Source organism: Manis javanica, chromosome 4 (assembly GCF_040802235.1).
Source record: "Manis javanica isolate MJ-LG chromosome 4, MJ_LKY, whole genome shotgun sequence".
Classification (NCBI taxonomy): domain Eukaryota; kingdom Metazoa; phylum Chordata; class Mammalia; order Pholidota; family Manidae; genus Manis; species Manis javanica.
The window spans coordinates 146,114,748-146,141,227 of NC_133159.1; the positions used below are offsets into that span (position 1 = coordinate 146,114,748).

Consider the following 26,480-nt stretch of genomic DNA (forward strand, 5'->3'; position numbering starts at 1 on the left):
GAAGTACAGAGAAAATACCACAGGCTTGTTTTTGGCTGTTTCATTTGTAGAACACAGGACAAATGCATTGAAACACCAGTGATTACTATTTCAGGCAGCCTTGGGGACTGAAACCTGTGCTTTTCAAATCCACGCTTCATCTCATACTTTATCATTTACAGGATTGAATTACAGCCTCGTTTACCTAGGATCCATATCAGCACCTAGAGCCCCGAGTCAGTTATTACATGCCACCTTGTGAGAGATTCTCTTCATTGCCCTATCTATTCCTGCTTCATTAAAGGACTTTATTTACACATCTTCATTTTTCCAAGGTATCTGAAGGGTTTAATGAAATGAAAAATAGTGCCCTCTCCATAAAAAATAATACAAATAAACCAAAAATACTCATAAATAGACTCATAAATAAAGAAAATAAACTGATGGTTGCCAAAGGGGAGAGGAGATGAAGGGATGTGTGAAATAGGTGAAGGGGATTAAGAGGTTCAAACTCCCAGTTATAAAATAAATAAGTCACGGGGATATGAAGTACAGCATAAGGAATATAGTCAATAATATTTTAATAGCTTTGGTGACAGATTGCAGCTAGACATCATGGTGAGCATTTCAAAATGTATATAAATGTCGAATAACTGTTGTACATGTGAAACCAATATAATATATGTCAACTATACTTAAAAAAAACTATAGTTCTTAAAATGTTTATGTTATATTTGGCTTATCAGAATAACTTTACTGAGCCCTGGAGCAGAGCGTTCTTAATGTAAGCCTTAATGTAGAATAGATCTAAGTTTCTAATGGGTCCACAGGGAACCACTGAAGAAGCTTAAGGAATTCCTGCACAAGCAAGTAGTGTCCTTCAGTAGGGCACCAGATTGTACCATAAATGCAGGCAGGGCTGAGAGCGGAGAAGCTGTGAATTTTTTATCATCACAAGCTGTGTAATACATACTTCAGGGAACCTCCATGGGTTTTCTCCCTGCTGTTGGCTCAGCTGTGACTTTTAATAGAGCCAATCTGCATCTCCACTCTTTCATCCCTCCCCTTTTTATGAGAATAAAAAGTAAATTGGGTGCTATTTAAATATCCCCTACTTACGTTTATTGAAGACTACTCTGCCGCAGGGCATAGCACTTAGAAAAACTGCCTTGTACCAGCCCAGTTTTCCACCCAGGTGGTTTACCCAAATCCTGGACTTTGCTTCCCTCAGACCTTCAATTTCTTTAAACCAAATGATCACAGAAAAACTTAGGAGGAGCCTAGTTTCATTTGAGAGGTTTTCAATAAAAGTTAAGTGGCATGTGGCTAGAAAACCAGACTTAGGAAACTCCTTGACTGTGCTGACGCTGAGGAAAAACCTACAGAATTCTTAACACTTGCTCTCAGCTTCGGACAGAAAAGAAGAAAACGAGGAAAGTGGAAGACCTTCAGCACTGGCATATTCTGGGAGAGCAAGCGAGCAAGGAAAGTTTGGTTGAGGTCATTTCTCATTTATTGGTGCTTTATTTAAAAGTTTGTCCTTCTTAGTATTATATATTATTCTAGAAAATTTGGAAAATACAGAAGAGTGTAAAGAATAAAATGAAAAAACTAATTTCATTCCACAGATATAATTAATCTTAACATGCTGGTATATAACTTCTATAGCCTCCTATTTTTTAAATTTATAATTTTTCTTAAATTGACAACATATTAAATGATATTTTGTAAATTGCCTCATTTATCACTAATAGCAGATTTCCTTCAAGTCATTTGTAAAACACAGGACAAATGCTTTGGATCATCAGTAATTACTATTTCAAGCAACCTTGGGGGATTGAAATCTGTGCTTTTCAAATCTGTACTTAATCTCCTACTTTATCATTCATATGTTTTTTCAAACATACTTTAATGGTTATATACTCTGAATCATTTATTTGTCTAATCTATCATTAAGCTTTTAGGTTTCTAATTTTTCTATTCTCCTAATTAAGAGTAAATAAATTTCCTATATATAGCTCTTCGGTTCATACATTTCCAAACATTTAAAGAAGAATTAATACCAATCCTTCTCAAATGCTTCTAAAAAATAGAAGAGGAAGGAAACATTTAACAAAATTCAATACCCAGTTACAACAGAAACTCAACAAAGTGGGCATATAGGGAACATACCTGAACATAATAAAGGCCGTATATGACAGGCTCACAATGAACATCATGCCCAGTGGTGAAAAGCTGAAAGATTTTTCTCCAAAATCAGGAGCAAGACAAGGATGCCCACTCTCTTCACTTTTATTCTACTTAATACTGGAAGTCCTAGCCAGAGCAATTAGGCAAGACAAAGAAATAAGAGGCATCCCATTGGAAAGGAGGAAGTAAAGCTGTCATGATTTGCAGATAATATATCATATACAGAAAACCCTAGAGACTTCCCTAGATATTGTGGTGAGCATTTCAAAATGTATATAAATACCAAAATACTGTTAGAACCAATAAACAAGGTCAGTGAAGTTGCAGGATACAAAATCAATGTACAAAATTGGTTGTGTTTCTATAATAATAAACTATCAGAAATAGAAACTAATAAAACAATTCAATTTATAATTGCATCAGAAAGGATGAAACACCTAGGAATAAATCTAACCATGAAAGACCTATAATTGAAATCATAAGACATTGTTGAAAGAAACTGAAGCAGACACAAATAAATGGAAAGATATTATGTGCTCATGAATTGGAAGATATAGTATTGTTAAATGTCCGTACTATCTGAAGCAATCTACAGATTCACTGTAGTCCCTTGTAACTGTGTGGTGATGGATGTTAACTAGTCTTATTGTAATGATCCCTTTGCAATATATACATATTTGGAATAATTATCTTGTATACCTGAAACTGAAACTAATATAATGTTCTTTGTCAATTATAGTTCAGTTTTTAAAAGGGAACAGAAAGGGTTAAAAGGCAAATTTTGTTATACACACACACACACACACACACACACACACACACACACACACACACATATTTATCAGTTACCCCAAAAAAAGAATAAGAATAAACAAGTTTTTTGGGGAAAAAATGATTTGAATTTATGTATATATGATTACTATTGAGGTTGAACATTTAAAAAGTGTTGATTAGCCATTGAACATTACCTTTTAGAGTCTTCCTATTATTACTGATTTTAAGAGAATATATGTATATGTATACATATATATGTCTTTTCCAACTTTTTATTTTCAGCCTGTATATATCATTATGTTTGAAAATGAGTTTCTTATAGACAGCATATAATTGAGTCATGTTTTTAATTCTTTCTGCCAATTTCTGTCTCTTCTTTGATGTTGGTAGACCATTTACATTGAGCATCACCATTTATATGTTAGTGCTTAAGTGTACACTTTTATTTTTTATTCTATTCTGTTTTTGTTTCTTTGTTTTCTGCTTTTCTGTGAGTTGGTTGAACATTTTATAAAATTCCATTGTGATTTATCTGTATTTTTTATTATGCCTTTTTATGTAGCTTTATTAGTGGTCTGGGTGTATTATATTAACTATACATTACGCATCACAGTCTACGGATGTTGTTATTTTACCAGTTTGAGTGAGGCATTTCCCCCCTTTATGTCCCTTTATCCACCCTATCTATAATGTAGTCATATTAAATATTTCCTCTATATATGTTTAGAACATCAGTGACTGTTAATATTTTTCTTCAATTTTTAAACATAATTTAGAAAACTCAAGAGGAAAAGGAAAGCGTATTTACCCATATTTGTTTACTGTGTTCTTTTTCCTTCTGATGTTCCAAAGTTCCTTCTTTTTTTATTTTATTTTATTTTATTTTATTTTATTTTATTTTATTATTTTTTTATTTTGGTATCATTAATCTACAATTACATGAGGAACATTATATTTACTAGACTCCCACCATCACCAAGTCCCCCCCACGTACCCCATTACAGTATCTGTCCATCAGCATAGTAAGATGCTATAGATCACTACTTGTCTTCTCTGTGTTGTACAGCCCTTCCCGCGCCCATCCCTCATCATACATGCTAATCATACCCCCTTTCTTTTTTTCTGCCCTTATCCCTCCCTTCCCACCCATCCTCCCCAGTCCCTTTCTCTTTGGTAACTGTTAGTCCATTCTTGGGTTCTGTGAGTCTGCTGCTGTTTTGCTCCTTCAGTTTTTTCTTTGTTCTTATACTCCACAGATGAGTGAAATCATTTGATACTTGTCTTTCTCCACCTGGCTTATTTCACTGAGCATAATACCCTCCAGCTCCATCCATGCTGTTGCTAATGGTAGAATTTGTTTTCTTCTTATGGCTGAATAATATATTCCATTGTGTATATGTACCACATCTTCTTTATCCATTCATCTACTGATGGACACTTAAGTTGCTTCCATTTCTTGGCTATTGCAAATAGTGCTGCAATAAACATAGGGATGCATCTGTCTTTTTCAAACTGGGCTGCTGCATTCTTAGGGTAAATTCCTAGGAGTGGAATTCCTGGGTCAAATGGTATTTCTATTTTGAGCTTTTTGAGGAACCTCCATACTGCTTTCCACAATGGTTGAACTAATTTACATTCCCACCAGCAGTGTAGGAGGGTTCCCCTTTCTCCACAACTTGCCAACATTTGTTGTTGTTTGTCTTTTGGATGGTGGTGATCCTTACTGGTGTGAGGTGATATCTCATTGTGGTTTTAATTTGCATTTCTCTGATGTTTGCGATGTGGAGCATCCTTTCATGTGTCTGTTAGCCATCTGAATTTCTTTTTTGGAGAACTGTCTGTTCAGCTCCTCTGACCATTTTTTAATTGGATTATTTTCTTTTTGTTTGTTGAGTTGTGTGAACTCTTTATATATTTTAGATGTCAACCCTTTATTAGATCTGTCATTTATGAATATATTCTCCCATATTGTAGGATGCTTTTTTGTTCTATTGGTGGTGTCCTTTGCTGTATGGAAGCTTTTCAGGTTGATACAGTCCCACTTGTTCATTTTTGCTTTTGTTTCCCTTGCCCAGGGAGATTTGTTCATGAAGAAGTTGTTCATGTTTATGTCCAAGAGATTTTTGCCAATTTTTTTTTCTAAGAGTTTTATGGTTTCATGACTTACATTCAGGTCTTTGATCCATTTTAAATTTACTTTTGTCTATGGGGTTAGGCAATGATTCAGTTTCATTCTCTTACATGTAACTGTCCAGTTTTGCCAACTCCAGCTGTCATTTCCTCATTGTATGTCCATGGCTCCTTTATCATATATTACAAAGTTCCTTCTTTTATTTTCTTTTTTTAGGAGAACTTTTAACCATTCTTTTAGAGTAAGTCTACTGACAAGTTCTCTTCATTTTTGTTCGTCTGAGAATGTCTTGATGTACTCTTCATTCCTGAAAGATATTTTCTCTGGTTACAGGATTCAGGGTTGACTATTGTTTACTTTCAGTACTCAAGGTAATATTGTGTCACTTTCTTCTAGCCTTTGTGGTTTTTAGTGAGAAATCCACTGGCATCTCAAGTGATTCCACTGTAGGTAAAGTGTCATATTTTTCTCTGGTAGCCTTCAAGATTTTTTCTTTTTCTTGCATTTTCAAGAGTTTGAGAGTATACTGTTTGGGGTGCACTCAACTTCTTCAAGGTGTAGATTTGTATCTCTTGCAAAATTTAGGTAGTTTTGAGCCATTATTTTTTCAAATACTTTTTCAGCCCCACTCCTTTACCCCTCACCTTCTAGGCCCATTGTGACCCAAATGTTAGCATTTTTTGTTTTAATACCACAGAATTTTGATATTCTTAATTAGTTTATTTTCCTTATATTGGTCCAGTTGGGTAATTACGGTTGTTCTTGTACAATTTGCTGATTCTTTCTGCCATCCCTCCATTCTGTTATTGAACACATTCACAGAACTTTTAATTTTATTTTCTTTTTAAGTTCTGAAGCTTCCATTTGATTCTTCTTTACATATTCCACCCCTTTGCTAAGAGTTTCTATTTCTTTGCTGAGGCTTTCTGTTTCTCCATTTGCTTCTAGCAGGTTTATTACTGCTATCTGAAATGTCTCATCAGATAATTTTAACATCTTTGTCATTTTGGTACTGGCATCTGTTGTCTTCTCATTCTGTTTGATATCTTCTTGATTCTTGGTATGTTGAGTGATTTTCAGTTGAAACCTGGGAGCTTTTCTGAGATTTGAATCTTACTTAAGTCTTTTAACTGGCAAGGAAAAACGCTGGAACCAACATGGCCATGGAGTTCCCTGGCCTGAGTGTGTGGTTGACTGTGTGGAATCGTTTGTTTTGTGGAGTATGGGCACAGCTTTGCATCCTTTATCTGGCTTTATTCTTTTGCAAACAGAGTTTGTAGACCAGTCTCTTCTGTGCTAGAGACCTTACTAGTAAGCCTGCTGGGATCTCAAAGTTAGGCTTCTTTGAAACTGGTCTGTACCGAAAGAGCTAGAGGTGAACACCTAGCTCAGTAAGCAGGTATTGTCTCTCATATGGAGGTGGTTTGAGTTACTGCCTCCCTTAGCAACTTTGTGCTGTGAATATCTTGCAATTTTAAATTTCACTACTCAAGGATGTTGTACACCTTATCAAATAAAGAACCTATTCCAAAGACCAAAGTATTTTTTTCTCCAGGTTACTACATAGATTCCATTGCAACTTGGTAGAATCTGTGCAAACTAGTACTAAATCTAAGGACTCCTATGATCGATAGAAATGTTCAATAATATTTACCAAAGTAGGGCTTAACTTCTCAGGATTCTTGTGCTACTGATTGAAATGCATATTGTTTGTTTTTCTAACCTGGCTTTCTTGTTTCTTATTCCATATTGATACTGAAAAAAACATTCATTTTGGCTTTTAATATCTTTCAAAAAGTTAACAGTTTTTATGTTTGTCAATTACTTTAATATTCTATATATTTTTTAATGGTTGCTTTGTTGGGAGTCTCTAGACACAACACCTCACACTAAGTAAAGCTGACAGTTAAGTGATGTGGAAGCCATTATCTCACCTTTGTGCTTGCAGGCTGGGGCCTCTTGCATTTCCTTTTTCATAATAAATAGCATTAGCATTCAGGAACTTTGAAACACCTATTGAACACAGGATTTTTCCAATCCCCTATAAGAGAGGACTTTAAAAATGACTAAAACCTAAGAAACATACATACAAAAAAGAGAACTATGCATCTATCTTATCTTTGCATTTAGATTCATCTCAAATAAAATGCCAGTAAACCAAATTGAATATTACAGTAAAAGAGTCATCTACCATGACCAAATATATTCTATCCATGGTAGAAAATCTATTGTAATATATAGTTTTAATTGGTCCATTAAGAAAGCATGATAATCTCACTGGATGCTAAAAGGTCATTTGATAAAATTTAGCATTTATTTATTAGATGTATTCAGAGATACCTAGGAAGAAAAAGATAAATTCTTTAAATTATAAAGAATTGCTATCTTAAGTTAACCACCAGCACCATATTTAATATGAAATACTATTGGCATTCCTTCTAAAATCCGGAAAAAGGCAATCAGCTATGACCATCATTATACAATCACTCTATTTATTAGTAAGTAAACTATAAAGAAGAGATATAATTACAAAATCATCATTTACAGACAATACAATGTTTTAAATCTACAAAATTCAAGAGCATCAACTTTTAAAGAACTTATACTATTCAGATACTTGATTAATGTGCGAAACCTCCGTACTATTTCTGTAAACTAGTAAAAGTGAATTAGGTGATCAATTCTTTAAAATTTTTCACTCATGATAGTACCAAAAAGCATAAAATACCTTAGTAGTAGCCCTAAGAAGAAATAAGGGAAGTCTACATAAAGAAAGCCTTGAAACTCTTCAGAGTGATAAGAATTGTTTACATGAATTAAAAATATATTGTTTCTGAATAAGGAAACTGAGTACTGTGAAAATTGCAGGTATTTCAAAATTAATTTAGGACTTTCATCCAATCCCAATCAAAGTACCGGTGGATTTTATTTGTCTTGATAAAGTTATTCTGCAGTACGTTTGAAAGTACAAACAGGCAAGAATTGCTGAGGTAACTTTTTTACTTGGCAATGAATGATAGATACTTCAGTACACAACTTTTATTATGAAAATGTTCTAACTCCTAGATAAGTTTTAAATATGGAATGCAGCATCTATCTAAACACTCACTAGATTCAACTACTGCTAACATGCTGTGATAGCATTGTAAACAGTTTAAATAAAAATGAATGAACTGTGAGGTCCATTTTAAAAGTGGAATCAGCTGTAGACCCATTTCTTTCCTTTAAAGGATGATTCCTCAGAAGAATTATCTATACTTGCTATATCAGTTTGGGTGTGCATGTGTATACACACACAGATACACTCACACATGCTCTTTAACTCCTTATTATTAAAATTTTCAAATGTATGCAAACACAGAAAGAATAGCAAAAGAACATCTAACAATAGTTAGCTTCAACATTCAAAAACTCAAGGCCACCATAGTTTTGTATCTTACCTCCCCACCCCACCAGATGATTTTGAAGCCAATTTCAAACATCATGTTATTTCATCTATAAATATTTCAGTGCATATAATCTCCAAACAATAAGGGCTCTTTTTTTAAAGCAAGGTATTCCCACACTTAAATAACTTAACAGTAATAAATATCAAATTTCCAATCCAATGTTAATTCCCTAATTATCTCATTTTAAAAACCATGTTCCAGATAACGCATGCATTGCAATTGACAGATGTATCACCTAAGACTCTTTATAGGTGTCCCTTTCATCTCCTTTTGTCACCTCCTTACAGGTTTCAGGATATAAAGTTATATTTACATCAGTTAGATTCACCTTATTAATTATGTTTATGTGTCTTCTGATGCCATATATACATATATGCTATCATGGACTTAGAAAAGTGAATTAAAATCTCACGCTACTGAAATTTTTACTTCACCTTATACTCTAGTTTTGCTGTATATTGTCAATGTTATTTTACATGATAATGTTAACAGTCAAAACTGTTAGGGCTTGTCTCGCCTGAGGTTTTCAGCCCTGGGCAAGTTCACTCTGGATTCGGTGAGACCAAAAAATGACTACGAAGGTTCTTGGGGTAAAAGGGTTTATACCCAGCTTTGTTCTTGAGGTGGCAGGTCAAGCGCTAGAATCCCATCTGCCTCAGGGCATGTCTTTATGAAGCAGCTGACCTCTGCCACCAGGTCTCTCTGCCTCCTTGCAGCCCAGAGCACTGGGTGGAGCTCTTTATATAAAGTCAGTAATAGCCCATTGGCCAACATGTGTGTAAGCCTGTGCCTGTGAGCACTACCCTGTGCACAGTGGCCAAGCAGACCAGGGTCAGGTGAGAATCCTGGCCATGCAACTTCCATTTTTCTCTACAGGCTTCACTGTAAGATATACCTAGGTATCCTTTTTAACATTTCAAAATGTCCTTTCTTTTCTCATTTAATGGTTTTTGTCTAATTAATATTGTGACCACTGCTTTTCATTTTGCCATTATAAACATAGAAAGATACAAAATTGTGTAAGTTATATGTAGAAAAAGTGTTTATGTACATACATCATGTTATATAGATGTAGATATTTGGGAAACTAGAAGGAAACAGACCAAAAATGTAAATAGTATTTAACCTCCAAGTAATAGAATTATGGGCAGTTTAAATTTTCTTCTTTAAAGTTCTTTACAGTGAACTTGTTTCTTTTGTGAGGCTCAAAAACCTATTATTTTTAAAAAAGAAAATTGTAAAGATAGTGTGTAGAGGAAGTTAGGTTTCCTCAGTGCTTTCAGCACATTTTTCTGGCACAGCCTAAAATAATGATCAGTATCAAACAGTTCCCCCCCGCCCCTGCCCCATTTTAATCACAGCTGAAATCATACACAGTGTGGTGTATGATACACCACATACATCATACACTTCCTGTGGTGTGTTTGAAGTGGGAAAATTTGATTGCTAGAAATTGTTACATGAGCGAGGAAAAATTTACTAGTGTCTTTGATATGATTTGAGGACTGGGAGTGGAACACAGGAGGCCTCCTGAAAATCTGTCTCACATTCACTAAGGCTATTCTTGGTTCTGAGCCAAATAACAAACTCTTCAGTTGAATTTTTCTGTCCAGACACTGGCTTAAATGAAGGTGCACTTAACTTGGAAATATCATTTCAGCTTTTGGCTGGAATAGCTGTTGTAGAGGAGCTTCTTTAGATGTGAAGCCACGAGGGAGTTCTCTGAGTACATGCATTTTCACACATCTGCTAATGCAAAAGCCCCAGTGTGAGCATTAGGACTCTGGAATGTGATGTGGATTTGGGATGATCTCCCCAAGATTTTGGCAGGTCAGGACAAACATTATCTTGCTCCCATATGTTTTTGTAGGATCTTGAAAGGGAAATCATATACATTTCCTTAAATTGACATGCTGAATTTTCCCATGTACACTAAAAAACCCTCTCAGCAAAAATAAATTCAGGAATATGTATATATGACATTCATATATTTAGCATCTGTTGTCAATACAGCAATATAAGCTGATGGCTATTGGGAGTCACATACAGTTTGTATTCACTTTGATTTATGTTTAAATGGCTAATCTCAGAAAACCTGGCCCAACAGATAAAAACTATGAAAGATCTCACATTATGAGTAAACCCTTTTTATTTCTTTCTACTCTGCATTTCCTGAGATACACTGTACATGCAGCTGAGTTCCTCATTTCACTGCTTCCCCATTGACAGCACTGTTCCCCTACATGGATACCTCCTCTACCAGTGTTGTAGGAGCTGATATGTGACACATTCAGTTTAAAAACCAGGGAACTCTAATGAAGCTAAGACATTCAAACATAATAATAATAATGATAACACATACTGTATACCAAGACAATAACTGTTTTTTATCACCCTTGAGCAAATCGAGCCCTGTTTCATTTGGGATTTGACAACAGTAGATACTCATTAAATGTTGATGTGGGGGAAAGTTGGGGTTCTTATGGCCAGGATTCTCATTGAAATTAAACCACTTGATGATGTAACTGGCCTGTTGCTAGTCTCCTGCTTACACACCCATAGGCAATAAGCTATTATTACACTATATAGAGAGCCTGCCCAGTGGTCTGGGAGGAGACAAAGACGCTAGTGCTTGACCTACGACTGGGAGAACAAGCTAGGTAGTAAACCCTTTCACCCCAAGAATGTTCTACTGTCTTTACTTTGGTCACACTGAATCCATAGTGAACTTCAGCTGAGGGCTGAAACCCATTGGCAAGACAATTGGAGTAGTCAGCAGAATTCATTGTTGACTTAAGGAAAAAGACAAGCTGCCCTTATGGGAGGGGTGCTTCATCAGGCTGCCTCTATGAATGGGGAGACTGGATTGTCCCCCAGTGGGTATGTGGTCTGAGGTGGCTTGCCTCCTAGAGGGCTGGCCCCACCCCAGGACTGGAGGCAAGAGGAGACACTCAGGGGAGGGGAGAGAAAGGTGCCATCAGCCCCAGAAATGGAAGAGCTGGGGAAGGATGAAGGGGTGGTGCCAGGGCCACTGACCCCTCCTCTATTGAAAGCACGCCCAGTGGTTGTAAAGAAAATAAAGACCCAGCAGCCGAGGGTTTCCCAAGGAGAGGTGCAGCCGCCTCCTCAGGTCGTGAAGCATTCTATACTCCACCTCTATACTCAGGCTAAGCTGGTGGATTTGAGCTCCCGGTTTGGGCAGAAGCACTCGGAGTCAATATCAGCTTTGCTCCTGCGTCTGTGGGACTTAGGGGTGGATGGAATTGTTCTGTCTGGATCAGAGGTAGGAAAGCTGGCTTCTGTACCAGTTCACCCTGCCTTGAGGTAGCAATTACAAAATTCACATCAGACTCCAGGGAGTCACTCCCTCCTCAATTGGCTTATGGCTGCACTCCATGCTGTGTGGCCCAGTCAGGGTGATCTACAATCCTCCCCTGCTAGATGGCAGACATACGCTGAGCTCCACCAGGTGTTATGGGTGCTAGGCGTAAGAAATGCCATCTATAGCCCAGAGAATTATGGCCCAGATGAGGAACTTTCACTACAGGGATGAGAAATACTGTGCTTCAAATGGCTCCCACATCCCTCTTTGGGTCTCTGGTGGCCATTCTTGCCCCTTACTTAGGGCAGCCCATAAACAAGGTTATACATACAGTAGCAGACTTAGGGGAGGTTGAAGCAGTAACAACACAGAAAAAAATAAGGTCTGCTACTTACAAGAAGAATTTAAAGGGCCATATGAAAGTTATGAGGACCCAGGCATGGGTTGATTTAATATGGGCAGGAGCAGATGGAAGGAAATTAGATGGGAAATCAAACAGGATCTTACTGGAGCCATGGCAACAACTGAAACCAGAGCAGTAGTTCCAGCCATTAAGACCAAAGAGGCAGAGGTCAGAGACAGAGCCACAAGTCCAGCCTGTGTGTTTGCAAGACTTCCTACTGGAGAATGAGCCAACCTCACTTGAGCTCACACAGGAAGATGATTGAGGAACATGGTTTGACTGAGGGGAAGGTTGAGGTACCTACCCTAAGGGACCAGGGGGGATCCAGAGGCCACATGTTGAAATAGCTCTCCATTGGTCCCCAGTGAACATACAATGTGTCCTGGCTCTGGTGGACACGGGGGCTGAAGGTTCACTGATTCATGGTAATACTGAGCAGTTCCCCGGAACCCCCAGTATCATAGATGGATACAGGGGTAAGGCTATCAGAGTGAAACAAGCCAAAATCCCTTTGGGAATAGGGTGTCTACCCCCAAAAGTATATATTGTGTATGTATCTCCTATCCCTGAGGATATTTTGGGGATTGATATCCTGCAGGGTCTATGGTTGCAGACCACTGCTGGTGAGTTCAGACTGAGAGTACATATGGTGAAGGCACTTCTGAGGGGACATGCTAGGCACCCACCCATAGCTTTGCCTGTGCCTTGGTGGGTGATTAATACCGAACAATACAAACTGCCTGGAGGGCATAAAGAGATTGGAGAAACTCTCCAGGAGCTGGAAAAGGTGGGTATTATAAAGCCCACCCTTAGTCCTTTCAATTCCCCAGCATGGCCAGTAAAAAAGCCAGGTGGCTCCTGGCATATGACCATGGATTACAGAGAATTGAATAAAGTCATACCCCCTATGCACGCTGCTGTCCCCTCTATTGCAGGCTTTATGGATACCCTCATCCATGAACTAGAAACATACCATTATGTGGTAGATCTTGTTAATGCCTTCTTTTCCATTGACATTGAGCAGGAAAGTCAGGAAGAGTTTGCCTTCACATGGGAAGGACAGCAATGGACTTTCCCCATCCTCCCACAGGGATACCTCCACAGCCCCACCATCTTTCATGGACATGTAGCCCAGGACTTGGCTACATGGGAGAAACCACCAATGGTGTGGCTGTACCATTATATTGATGTCATGCTCACGTCCAATTCTTTTTCAGATCTAGAAGGTAAAGCACCTAGACTGCTGCTATGAATGGGGAGACCGGATTGTCCCCCAATGGGTATGTGGTCTGAGGTGGCTTGCCTCCTAGAGGGCTGGGCCCCACCCCAGGACTGGAGGCAACAGGAGAAAGGATGGGCTGTGAACAGTACCAAGGTTCAGGGACCTGGTTTGTCTGTCAAATTCTTGGGGGTCATCTGGTCAGTTAAGACCAAAGTTATACCAGAAGCAGTTATAGATAAGTCCAGGCCTTTCCTACCCCTACAACTGTAGCATTGCTACAGAAGTTTCTGGGTCTTCTAGGCTACTGGAGAGTGTTTATCCTGCACTTGGCACAAATTCTGAAGCCCTTATGCCAGTTGGTACAAAAGGGCATCAGGTGGGACTGGGCTGAGATGTGCATCTGCCTTTACTACAGCAAAACGGGCAGTCAAGGCCATGCAGACCTTAAGGTGATAGACCCATCAAGGCCCTATGAGCTGGATGTTCATGTGACTGAAGATGGTTATGGCTGGGGTGTCTGGCAGTGACTTGAACCAACTCACCAACCTATTGGATTCTGGTCACAACTCTGGAAAGGGGCAGAGGTATGGTACACTTTGATAGAAAAACAACTGGCTACTGTGTATCATGCCTTGCTGGCTACAGAAGCCATCACTGAAATGGCCCTGATAAAGGTAATAACCACCTATCCCATCTTGGGGTGGGTATGAGACTGGAACCAAAAGCCAAGGGGTGGTGTGGCACAAACGCCCACACTGGCCAAGTGGGGTGCTTACCTATAGCAACATAGTGCCCTCTCTATAGCCCCTAGAGTGAAGAACTCCAATGCTTATTGGGACCAGTGACATACTAGTGAAAAGCAGGAAGAACTTGCTTTTGAACCATTAGTAGCAGAGAGTCCCTTTCAGTAGGGAGGAGCCCCTATACCCAAAGATGCATGGTATACAAACAGCTCCAGCCGTGGACAGCCCCCAAAATGGAGGGCTGTAGCTTTCCATCCTAAGACTGAGACAATATGGATGGAAGATGATGAGGGGAAGAGCAGTCAATGGGAAGAGCTACAGGCCATGTGGCTTGTGATCAGCCAGGAGCCCTCCCCTATAGTTGTCTGCACTGACAGGCTGTCTATTGGGGCTTGACCCTGTGGCCACCAACCTGGTACCATGCCAACTGGCTGGTTGGTCACTGACCCCTTTGGGGGTAAGAATTGTGGCAAGACTTATGGGCCTGTGGTCAGACTAAAACAATTACAGTATACCATGTGACAGGTCATTTGCCACTGGCATCCCCAGGAAATGATGAAGCAGATAAATTGGCCCAGATATGTTGGTTAGAAGGAAAGCCTGCTTCTGATATAGCCCAATGGTTACAGCAGCATTTGTTGCATACGGGGAAAAAGACAGTGTGGCCTGTAACCCGTCAGTGGAACTTGCCTTTGACCTTTGAAGAAGTTACTAGAGCCCGGCAGAAGTGTGTTGTGTGCTCCAAAATGGACTTACACCGAGTTCCACAGAAACATGGGACAATAGCTTAGGGACTGATGTCCTTCATCAGGTGGCAGATAGACTATATCGGGCCTCTACCTGTGTCAGAAGGATATCGGTATGCCATGAATTGTGTGGACACAGCTGCTGGACTTCTGGTTGCTTTTCCTACCTGTTATGCAGACCAGCAGATGACCAGAAGAGGCCTGGAGTGTCTCTTTGCCACCTATGGTGGACCACAGGTAATTGAAAGTGATCAGGGCACCCATTTTACTGGACATGCATTGCAAGAATGAATACAACAGTTGGGAATCAAATGGAAGTTTCATGTGCCATACAATCTTACTGCAGCAAGCATGATAGAGAGGCACAATGGCTTGTTAAAATCCAGACTAAAGTCAGATACCAATAGTCTGTGGGGATGGTCAGTCCACTTATGGACAGTGCTATGGTGTTTGAACGAGAAACTCCGAAAGGGAGCCCTGAGCCTCATAGACATGTTAACACAGATGGCTGCCTCCCCTATACAAGTGCAAGTACAAACCAAGGAAGAATTGTTGAAGCTGAGGTTCGGCCACCAGCACGAACTGCAGTAAACCCTGGAGACTCCATTGTGTGGACATGGCGTTGGACCTTTTGACACATGGACCAATGATGGCTGGTTCTCCTGGCACCTTGGGGACAAGGCCTGGAAGCTGGCCTCCTCTGCATTCCTGGAATAACAGCCGAGTGGCCCCGAAAGATCACCAGAAGGTAGGCGCATCTTACTGAGGAGTTTTGTTTTTTATCATTATGGCCAGTGCATGCACCTCCAGTAGCACTATATATAGACCCTTCAGTAACCCCCACGAGGAGAGGACAGACCTGGACAGGACCCTCTTCCTGCTACAGTTCTATCACAGGACCATTCTCTTGCATACATCCTACCTGATGGACAAGATTTGCCTATGTTGGTGTCATTAAAACATGTGTCTTACTGTCCCTAAGGTCATTGTGGATTGGGAACCTCCTCTGGCTTGAGGATTATTATAATTCTTGTTACCTGTATCAAAATCTTGAAATCTTGTTGTATCTTAATTTTTGATATTATCTCTAAATTGTTGTCATCTTCTGTTGCTGTTGTGGAATCTGGTTACAGTGCTCCAGCTTTCTTGCACAGGGACCATTGTGGAAGATTGAGAGCATCTAGATTGTAAAGCAAGAATCCTGAAGGGGTGGAGTGTGGGGAAAGTTGGGGTTCCTATTGCCAGGATCCTCACTGAACTTAAATCACTTGATGATGTAACTGGCCTGTTGCTGGGCTACTGCTTCCACACCCATAGGCTATAAACCTATTACTGTGCTATAGAGAGCTCGGCCCAGTGCTCTGAGCGGAGGCAGAGACGCTAGTGCTCGACCTACCACTGGGAGAACAAGCCGGGTAATAAACCCTTTCACCCTAAAGAACATTTTGCTGTCATTTCATTGGTCACACTGAATCCGTAGCAAACTTGCCCAGGGCTGAAACACATTGGCAAGACCATTGAGTAACCCTTTCTCCTGAGTCTTTCCATTCTCCAGTCCCTCTAGTGAATGATACATAATCTGCCCAGTAATTTGGCTCCTCTTCTCTGTAAGTATATTATTAAAGCTGAATAAAGATAGCACCAGTTTCAGCTGCTTAATGGCCCATGTTCCAAGAATAGGACATTGGTTGATTCTCATGGGCACACAAGCAGATAGGTTTAGTCTCACTTCATTGTATATCACAAGGCCCTCCTGTAGGACTGAACCAAATTTTGAGAAAGTGATAATGCCTAATCACTATTTGTTTTCATGTTTTGTAAGTGTGTTTTGTGGCTGCAGTGTCATGTACCCAGTCAGGCCTCCAGCTCTTTCACCTGCTTAAACCACATAGTTTGCAGGCTATCAAATGTTATTTGGTATCCACACGCTCTCTCTCTTTCTCTCCCACCCCTTCATATACACATTTGGAGGGATGTCAATGATTTTAGACCTCCTTTTTTTGATTTTATTTTGTGTTTGTTTATTTACCACCAATGGTTCACTGTTGGATTATTTAGCTGAAAAAATGATTTCTACAGGGAAGCAAGACCTGGAATTCTACTTCACAAAGGGAAACACACAGAGGCAGTCTTACCAGTTTAATGTATTAACAAATAATTGGTTTCAAGTTCTTTTCCTGGTGTCTTGATGAATCACTGAGTTCATGTAGCTTTCCTTGCTTCTAAATTTATCAGTCTGTAAAGGTAAAGATTAAAGCAGTATATCTTATTTAGTTTGTTGATTACATTCCACACTAGAACTGTTATATTGTTTTAAGATGTTGTGATCCATAGAAGTATTGGTACTGTGTCAGTTCTTACTCATTGCACGGTTGATACTCAGGCATTAGTTCTTACATCTAGTGGAAAAAAACTTTAGGAGGGAAAACGTGAAAGTTTATTTTTTTTCCTCCACTAATTTTCCTTGTTGAGTTATACAGTTAATTATATTAAAATGTTCTTGGGTTCTAAAATATGTGAGATTTTCAGTCCTTTGAAAAAATGGTTACAGTCTCTTTTCCATATATTACTCAACATGAGAGCTCTGCCTGCCAGATGATCCCAGGGGTGGGACTGCAGCAGGTAATTTCCTGAGCTGCATGGTACAGATGATTTTCTGTGTTAGAAGATGCTATCGGCTCACCTGGCCACTTAGTGACAGAGAAATCCTTTGTTTATTCATTTAGTAGGCAGATTAACCATAATGAATATTGGCTTCCTGGAAATAGATACAGGTGACAATGGCAGAGTGCAGAGTGGGGAGAAGTAAGACAAATTCCCTTTTCTTTCTTCACTGATAAATAATGGTGGCTTTCATTGCAGAGTGTTTTAAATTGGAAAGGAATGCAAAATATTTTGAATTTAAAAACTGGATTTAAGTAATCAACCTTTAATTTTTAGTTTTGAGTGTCTATACATGTATATTCTTCCCAGAAGAACTAAGGAGTTTCTAATTTTGGTAAACAGGTTAAAAGTTTTCTGTCTTTCAAATTAGAGTAAATGAAAATATTTAATTAAATACTTCATGCTGGTTTGGGCAGGACCAGTCATTTGAACAGGAAATGCATGTCCTTGTGCTCAGTTAAAATTTTGTGAATTAAAAAAATGTATCATTCATCGGCTTCTTCTAGTATATTAAGGAAACTGCCTTGTTCTGTGTTCATTTTGATAGTCTGTTCACACTGCTTCAGTGACCTTTGTTTATTTTCTCAGGAACAAAGATGAAGAACTAATATAGCCATTAGAAAATTATTCATAGAACTATACTGTAAATTGTGAGGAATTTGTAGAATTAGGCAGTTTTAAATCTTTGCTTTGTAATAACTTTTAGCAATATTGGCAAAAATCATTTTTATGAATAGCATTATGGATATTGATGTGATTCTTAACATCTGATGAAAAGTTTGTGATTGCAGCTCTTAAGCTTTGCTTACTGAAGGAAGGAGTACTTTACATTTTTCTGTGAATGGTTTTGTAGATAAATTATTCCCAAGACAAGAATGTATAGACACAGATGTGAAAATCTCTTAACGTTCAACCAGACTTTTCCAGATCTTAGAGCTACGATTTATTCTGCATTCTCCAAAGACTCCCAGAATGTCTTCTTTTACATAACTTTATCCACTGATGGAAAAACTAAAGTTCTTCCCCTTCACATACTAACTGTTAAAGATAGGCTTTTCATGATGCATTTTGTAGTTGACTATAAAAGTTCTAGAATTTCAAGGGAGAAGTGAAAAAGCAGAGTTTACTTTTCAATGAAGACTTAAAATTTATGATTTCTCCTAGCTCCAGTGTTGAGATTCTGCTTGAATTGTGTTGTGGAGGGTTCTGAATGCTGTGAGATGTATATGAATCAGCGGCAGTAATAAATTCTAAATGAATCTTTTGGTTTTTACTTCAGATTACTTTATCCTTAAAACTAATGTTTCTATAACCTCTGACCGAATACAGAAGATCCAGAATACTTCCAAGGGTGAGAATTTTTCCTGGCCTTGTGTGAGTAGTTTAATTCATTCCGATTGTATGGTACAGTATGGCATGTGATGTGAGTATATTAGAGGTTATTTGCAAATTCTTAATTTACATATCACCTTGCCAAAATACAAGGCAATCCATTACTGAATTGTCAGTAATACTTATTTTCAAAGATATTGAAAGAGAGAAAGCAATGTATATGTGTCATATTATCTTCACATGAACCACTGTTGATGTTAACTGGATTTTTTTTTTTTTTTAGTGAAAAACCAAAGGACAACAGTCATTATACGATTTTGTATTTTAAGTATTTTCATAATCCAACATAAATTGGCCCACCCAAGGATTATGTCTGTCTTATAAAGATGTGTTTACATAGTCATTGGGTGAAAGATTGCAGAAGTTGAACCACTAGTTTTGAAAGTTGAGCCAGACCAGGAAAAATCAGGATACAATTTGGCACTTATGGAGACGAAATGATTTCCTTTTTAGCTGCTGATTTCTACTGGGAAAAGTATCCTTGGACTGAAAATTGCATCCGGAAAAATGTTTATGTAGTGTTTTTCAAATGACTGATTATTCTTCTAACCTTTAACATGAACTGTGTCTAATTTTGGTCTCTCTTAACTCTTTCACGACTAGCGGATTTTTCTCTTTGTGGGAAAAATATTACTAACAAACATACCTTTACTACTTTAAGTACAAGAATGTTCTACATGACAAGAACAACATAAAATGCATTAAGATTTCTTGAGTTATTTTTCCAAGCAGGTAGTACAGTGCCCTAGGTTTTCCACCCTTTATCACAGGCACTTAAGATTTTTATTAAGATACATCTTTAGAGAATAGATTTAGTCTGCTTGAACAGCTACATCTCCCCATCTTAGTCCACCATTGTCTGCACATGTGAAGTAGGAGTTTCGTGACATTTTCATGGGTAATAATTGACCCATAAGATCTTCAAAAAGACCAGTATATGCTGTATTTTCTTTCTTGTACATTTTGTGACTTTTCTGGCTAAAGTTTTGTCCATCACAGTAATTGCAGGGATTGCAGGAGTCTCTGCTCCATGAGATTTCCACTCAGGGGCCTGGGTTCACTAGGTCAACTATTGACTTAATGCAGGTGACCGTGGTAAGGGGGAGGGGACACTGGAGGTCTTGCACTGGTCATTTCTGCTCATAACTCATGGGTTAGAACTGTGCTGTCCAGTATGATAGCCACTAGCTACATTTCATTATCTATGCTTAAATTAATTAAAATTAAGTAAAATTTGTGATTCAGTTCTTCAGTTGTACCAGCCACATCATAAGGCTACCATATTAGACAACACAAAATATAGAGCAGGCCTATTATCATAGGAAGCTCTGTTGTATACTACTGAGCTAGAACTTAAAAGGGATGGAAAGTACAATTCTCTTGTGTGGGAAAGAAGGTGGGAAAGAAGCAAATATTACTGAACCTACCACATAGTGATGTCTACTATCATTGGTAAACTATACAGCTGAGATGCTTGGAATCCTGTGTGTGTGTGTGTGTGTGTGTGTGTGTGTGTGTGTGTGTGTGTGTGTGTGTTGGGAATTGGGGGCTATAAAAAGTGAGGAGGGTGATATAAATATATAGATAGATAAATGCTTCTAGCAGCATGAAAAAGAAAATTTCAGAATCTTCCACCTGAAACTAATATTTTGCCAAGTGGGGAGTCCTTGTCACATATTCTTTGGAAGGAATGCTCTTTACTGCATTTGTGTGGCTCTGGAAAGAAACACCACAATTCCCATTGAGCTCAGAAAATGTGATTAAGGAATTTCAATGTAATTACCCAAAGTTTAGCTTTTCTTTAAAAAAACCCATTCATTTTAGAGATTCCTTGATACTGTAAATCTGACAACTAAATCTGGTTTCTTTTGGAAGACTTCCACCAGGAACAGTGTGAGTCAAGGATGAGTAAAGTACATAAGAAAGAAGGCCGTGCAGCAAGGACAGCCTGAGCAGCATTACATTTTTGACTTAAATCAGATTTTATCTATGGCTGATATACAAGGGAGAAATTTAGTGGAATGTGCAAAGCTTTGTTCAAGATTCATATCCAATCTGATTATTGTACAAGCTTATTTAAATGAATGCAGGACAATAACAAGTATTTGCTGTTCAGACAGATCACACTGCAGTTATTTCTGAGCACATTAATAATACTAGGTTGGGGACATTTTCTGAGCTTCAAAGACAAAAGTTCCTTTTACCCATAATTGATGAATTAGAATATGACATGTAATAGACAAACTTCAGGTCTTCTCTATCCTAAATCATTTGACAGCTGTGTAAAATCCCCAGAAAGCAAGTAGCCCAGCAGAGTTTGTGACATAAACTGTTAACCATCTTTTTTGGTATTTCTGCACTGTCTTGTCGAACATCTGGAAATCAGCATGTTTGCAGTCATATCACAACATGATTTTGCATTTACTTCATTGTGCTAACTGGTAAAAGTTGGTTTGTTTTGTTTTTTAAGAAAAAAAGTCAACGTTTGGTCTGTCACAAGGTCAAGTGATGATTAGTGATGCAGTCTGTCCTAAACACTTGTTTAGCCCAGAAAAGTTAAATCAGTTCACCAAAATTTGGTAACCATTAGAGTACTTCCTAAGTCACTTCCGGATGTCAAGCCTAAGGTGGAGGGGGAGCAGAGTATTGACTTCTCTGCAGTTTTCTACCAAAGGGACTTAATTTGGCAGCTGACCCAGCCAAGGAAGCACTCACGCAATGGCAGAACTAGACAGGAAATAGTTTTGAAAGGGCTGTTTTGATGGAGGATCATGAGATCAAGCAAAGAGCTGTGAACTTTATATGTAACGGAGGCTTTGTGGCACTAGGCTAGCCACCAGAGGGTTTAGAATAAGAAGGGAAATTAAAGGAGGAGGTCTACATAACTTAGATATTTTTTTTTTCTCAAAAGAGGAATGCTAAAAATTTTGAAATTCTTTGAAGTAGATGAACATAGTGATTTTGTTGTTACTGTTTTTTGGTTTTGGTAAAACATCCCACCATTATTATTCACCTTTACATTTATTACATGATTGTTAGCATAGACTTTAAGAACTAACCTCATCAGTTCTAGCCACCTTTTTATAGCTCTCCAAAGAGCTGTCTTCCAAGGCAAACGTTGCATTGAGCAAAGGTTGTACTTTTGGAAGATGGACGCTTTACAGTGATAAGTTTTGACAACTTGCTCAGCTTGCTGTGCGTCTCCTAGGACTGCTGGTGTGTGGGTATTTGTCAGGAAGGAGAATATGTCTGAGAGGGGCTGCTTTATAGTAACCAAACTTGATTTTTCAACTTCCAGGGCTTTGAGCCTTCTTAAAGCACTGGAAACAGAAAAGAAGAGGCTTGCCCTTCCTATGTGTGCTTTGTCTATCCCTTCCATGAGCACCTGAGTTCCTTTCAGGGATGTGCAGAGCCTCGGTTTTAGAGCCTTTGTTTGACACCTTCCATTCTCCCACGAATTTCTCTATGTTCTTCCATGCCCATATTTTAGAAAGTACCATTTGATTTATTTCTTCTGTTGAGTCCATTTTTGTGCATAAGGTAGACTTATTTGTTTGCCATAGCAGATCATTAAATTATGTATCTGGCTTAATTGCAACATTTAAAAGAAAAATAAAATCCATATCTATACTTAACAAATGCTGCCAATACTTTTCTCTAGACCAAGAGAGATTCTTGGCTTGCTGCTTATAAAGGCAATGTCGTATTCCCTAGCATCATCACCCATACTGTGCTCCCGTGGCTCAGCCAGCTGGCATGTCCCCACAGAGCCGGTGGGTGATGCCCTGATAGCATCTGTCCAGTTGCTCTAATCACATATGTGGTTGGCAACTGTAAGACTCGCATTCAACTTTACTAAGTTTATATGACTAAACCTAAATTGACTAGGAACACCTTGTTATCTAAAGGTCTCCCGAATGCATTTTTAGAGTTAATAATAATTGCATAATTATTTCAATTCTAACTTCCAGAGGTCCTTAAAAACCAACAAAATATCTTCCCAGTTAATTATGAGAGGCTAATCTGTACAATTTCCTTGTTATCATTAATTCTCTTATCTCCAAAAGAACAATCAGTACAACTCAAGGCACCTCCTCCACCAGAACGACCACAGGCTGGTGCTTCATCGCTCTTGGCCTGGAGCACTGCCGCTATGTCCAGACCAGCCCCACAGATGTCAGTCTCCCCGACCCTGCGACCCCCTCCCCGCCAGAGTATCCTGCATAACACTGAAAGGTCTTCTTCCCCAGATACTGCTTTTATCATGTCACTCCTGTTCTCAAGAACCTTTGGTTGTATCCCATTTTACAGCATGAAGTCTAAATATTTTGAATGAAGGTTCAAAAATCTAGCTCTGCCGCTTGTGTATCTCTTCCTGTAAGCACCTGCACTCTAGTCAAGTCAAACTGACCTTTTTAGTTCAGTCAGGCCAAGAAACATTTCTCTTGAGGACTTTTGAGAGTTTTTCTTCATAAAGTCAGAAACAGGCAAGGGTTCTGATTGAAATAGTAAAAGCAGGAGACTGTTTTATGCCGTTGGATGCAGGAAGTGTTCATCACTTTGATGGATGTATTTCCGTAGTAGTTATAGTAATTATATTTTACAGTTGTACTTTAATAATATTGGAGTAGAGGAAAACTAGCATTTTAAGGATAGATCTGACTCTGCCTCAAAGGGGGGGGGTCCTCTGTGTAAGGATTAGGTCCCTGTCTGTCAAACTGGTGAGATGACATCATCATGCCATCAACTTTCACAGAGGAGAAGCAGTAAGATGTCAACAAAGTGGGAACAGTAGTAGCTCTTGGCTCCTAGGCAGGTTCGTTGCCTTTATTGCCACATAGCATCATGTATTTGGCTGTCACCCATGATTTCTTTCTGGAGTCTGTGCCATACACACTCTGGCATAGGCAGATATTTTGTAGGTTTTAGGCTTGTCACTAGAAGAGTAAGCCTTAATTTTGGAAGCCATGTACTCAGTCTTTGCTTGCTAATCTGCATGGTTTGATTTTGTATCTCAGGATTGATTTCCTGTCTAAGTTTGTATCCAAGAGTCCTGGAACCATGTGCCATAATCTGGGCTATCTTCCTATGAAAAGTGAATTTTCTCTGTTCTACATGAATCCTGTTAGCTCTTCAGCCCATTCATGCTCTTGGAAAAATTGTTTATAATAATTTAATAATACCTTAACTTTATGGAGAATCACAGCAGCCCCATAATGTATTAGGGAAAGATGTAAACCCCATTTCACAGAAGAAGAAATTGAGACTCAGACTTGTTAGGTGATTTTGCCAAGTAAATCTATAAGTGGTGGACACAGGATTGGCACCTGTATTTCCCGACTCATATACTACTCTTCTCTTCACGTTGCTCTCTCTGTAAGTGATATAATTTCAGTGTTTGACTCATGCAAGAGATCTATGATTACACAAGATGTTTGGAATCCTAGGTTCTAGGGGAAACTCTGCTACTAACTAGCTTGGCTGATTTTTAGCAAGTCCATTTAATCTTTCCCTTAGGTTATTTCTAAGATCCTTCCCAGTGAAAAAACATAATGTTTTTAATTTTATGACTCTAATTCCATTTAAGCAAAGTAACAGTCATATCATAGACATTAGAGAGTTCTCACCTGGAATTCTTTTGTTTTATTTCCTAATGACATCACTGAAATGAGGTGAGGAGAGCTTCTGACTTTGATTGTATTAATTAATTTATCTCCTGTTCCTCTACCTTGGTCTTACTAGTGAATTAGGTACTGAAATCACTGAGCTGGGGTACAAATTGTAATTCAATAAGCAAACTCATAATCTATCTTATGTTGTTAGAACAAAATTATATTCCAGAGTCTTAACAATTAAGTGTGAACACTTTGTGTTTGAGATTTTAGAATAAACCTTCAACATAGGAGTGCTGTCCTCCCATCACTAACTTATTATTTCTGCATGAGGCCTCTCTTCCTTGCGGCCTCTGAGCCCCCAGGCCTTTTCAGCACAGCGGTCTGCCCTTCTCTGTTTTTCTTTCCCTAGGAGTGCTGATTAGTGACTTGCGGTGTGGATTCTGATTTATCACAGACCAGAGCTGCCCCTCGGGGGCTGAGCAGAAACACTCATGAAGGAGCCCTGATTAAAAAGAGTGGTAATGAAGACAAATGTTTCAGAGGGAGTTGAGAGAAAACCAGTCCTTGGCATTCCCCAATAGCTCCTCTGAGCTTTTGAAAAGGAGGTAGTGGTAGCCAAAGGAAATATTTCTCCTTTGTTGTTTATTTCTCATGGCACTGGAAACATTTTTCTTTTCCTCCTGGGTGTTCTAATTCTCACTTGTTAACTGCTTTTCACGCAGGGTTGCAATTAACCCCTGGCAGATTTCTCACCAGGTACCCCTTATAGCTACTCCATCCCCAAATAAGTTTTTAATGCTTTGACCTATAACCATTTTTAAATTCTTTGGTCTTGACTCTTGCCTAATTTCTCAGATCATTAAATCACACTTCTGTTTTTTTTCCAGTGATTTCTACTAAATTAATGCTAGGTGTCTATAATCACCTTCCCTTCTTCTTGTTTTTACAAGACAGAATGGCAGGAGAAAAAAGAAATTCCTGTTTATTCACTTGGTAATTTTAATCCAAACTCAGTTGAAAGTCTCACATCCAGTGTTATGTCCATACCTAAAGACACCGTTCCAAAATCACTTGAGTCTAGGTGGGCACTTTGCAAGTGGTGTCATTGCTTGGCATGGGTCTTTGAGTATCTACCACCTGTGGCCATGGGAGCATAAGCCACAGCTCCTGTCAAGCCTACCCAAAATTCCATTATCTCTCAAAAGATTCCTTAAATTGGAATTAATGCTAAAGATCTAGACTGTCTGTGAGAGGCTTACACAATGAGCCTCTGAGCTACATTGAGTGGCCAAAATATAATAACGACAACACTCAGGGAGGAAGAAGGATCAAGGACCTTGGGAGCTGCAAGCGTTCCGGTGAGCAGGGGGCAAGCATGGGGCATGCCTGGTGACTGTGCTGCCACCTCTGCCTGGTGCTGAGGAGGTGGTGGGGAGGAGGAAAAGCGGGGAGTGGAAGACAGAGTCCACCTCCGTCCCTGTCATTAGAAGCTCCTCAGTGGATCTACGTGCATTAACAGGAATGGAGACAAAGTTTGGAAAATGCTACCACCCGGTTTGATTTCTGGAGGCAGGTAGTGGTTTCTGATCCAATCAAGTAGATTCTTTTTTGTGGAGAAAATCTCAGTGTACTTAGAGGACCTTGTCAAATATCCGAAGCTAAAGGAAAATTTCTATCTAATTCAGTCAGATGAACAAAGCTGATAAAAAGATAGTATCATTAGTGTGAGAGCAGCCTTTAAAGTTATCCTCATGGTCTTTCTGGCATTTTTACTTCTTTCTTAAGGCAAAATGAAAACAAAGAAACAAACAACAGAAACAAATTAGGAGCTTAATGTTTTGTTTTGTTTT

The 26,480-nt window shown here is 38.8% G+C and overlaps 1 protein-coding gene across 24 annotated transcripts in view; it reads left to right on the top strand.

Annotated features, from left to right (window-relative positions):
• BCAS3 (BCAS3 microtubule associated cell migration factor) overlaps positions 1-26,480 on the top strand; it is a 632,290-nt gene that overhangs the window by 399,865 nt on the left and 205,945 nt on the right. Inside the window, exon 24 of one of the 24 annotated variants that reach the window (XM_073235304.1) lies at positions 18,903-26,480. The exons of the other annotated variants lie outside the window; for them this stretch is intronic. Within the exon in view, the coding sequence (XP_073091405.1) occupies positions 18,903-19,045 (143 nt within the window). The 3' untranslated portion in view covers positions 19,046-26,480. The remainder of the gene's footprint in view (positions 1-18,902) is intronic. 24 annotated transcript variants of the gene reach the window in all.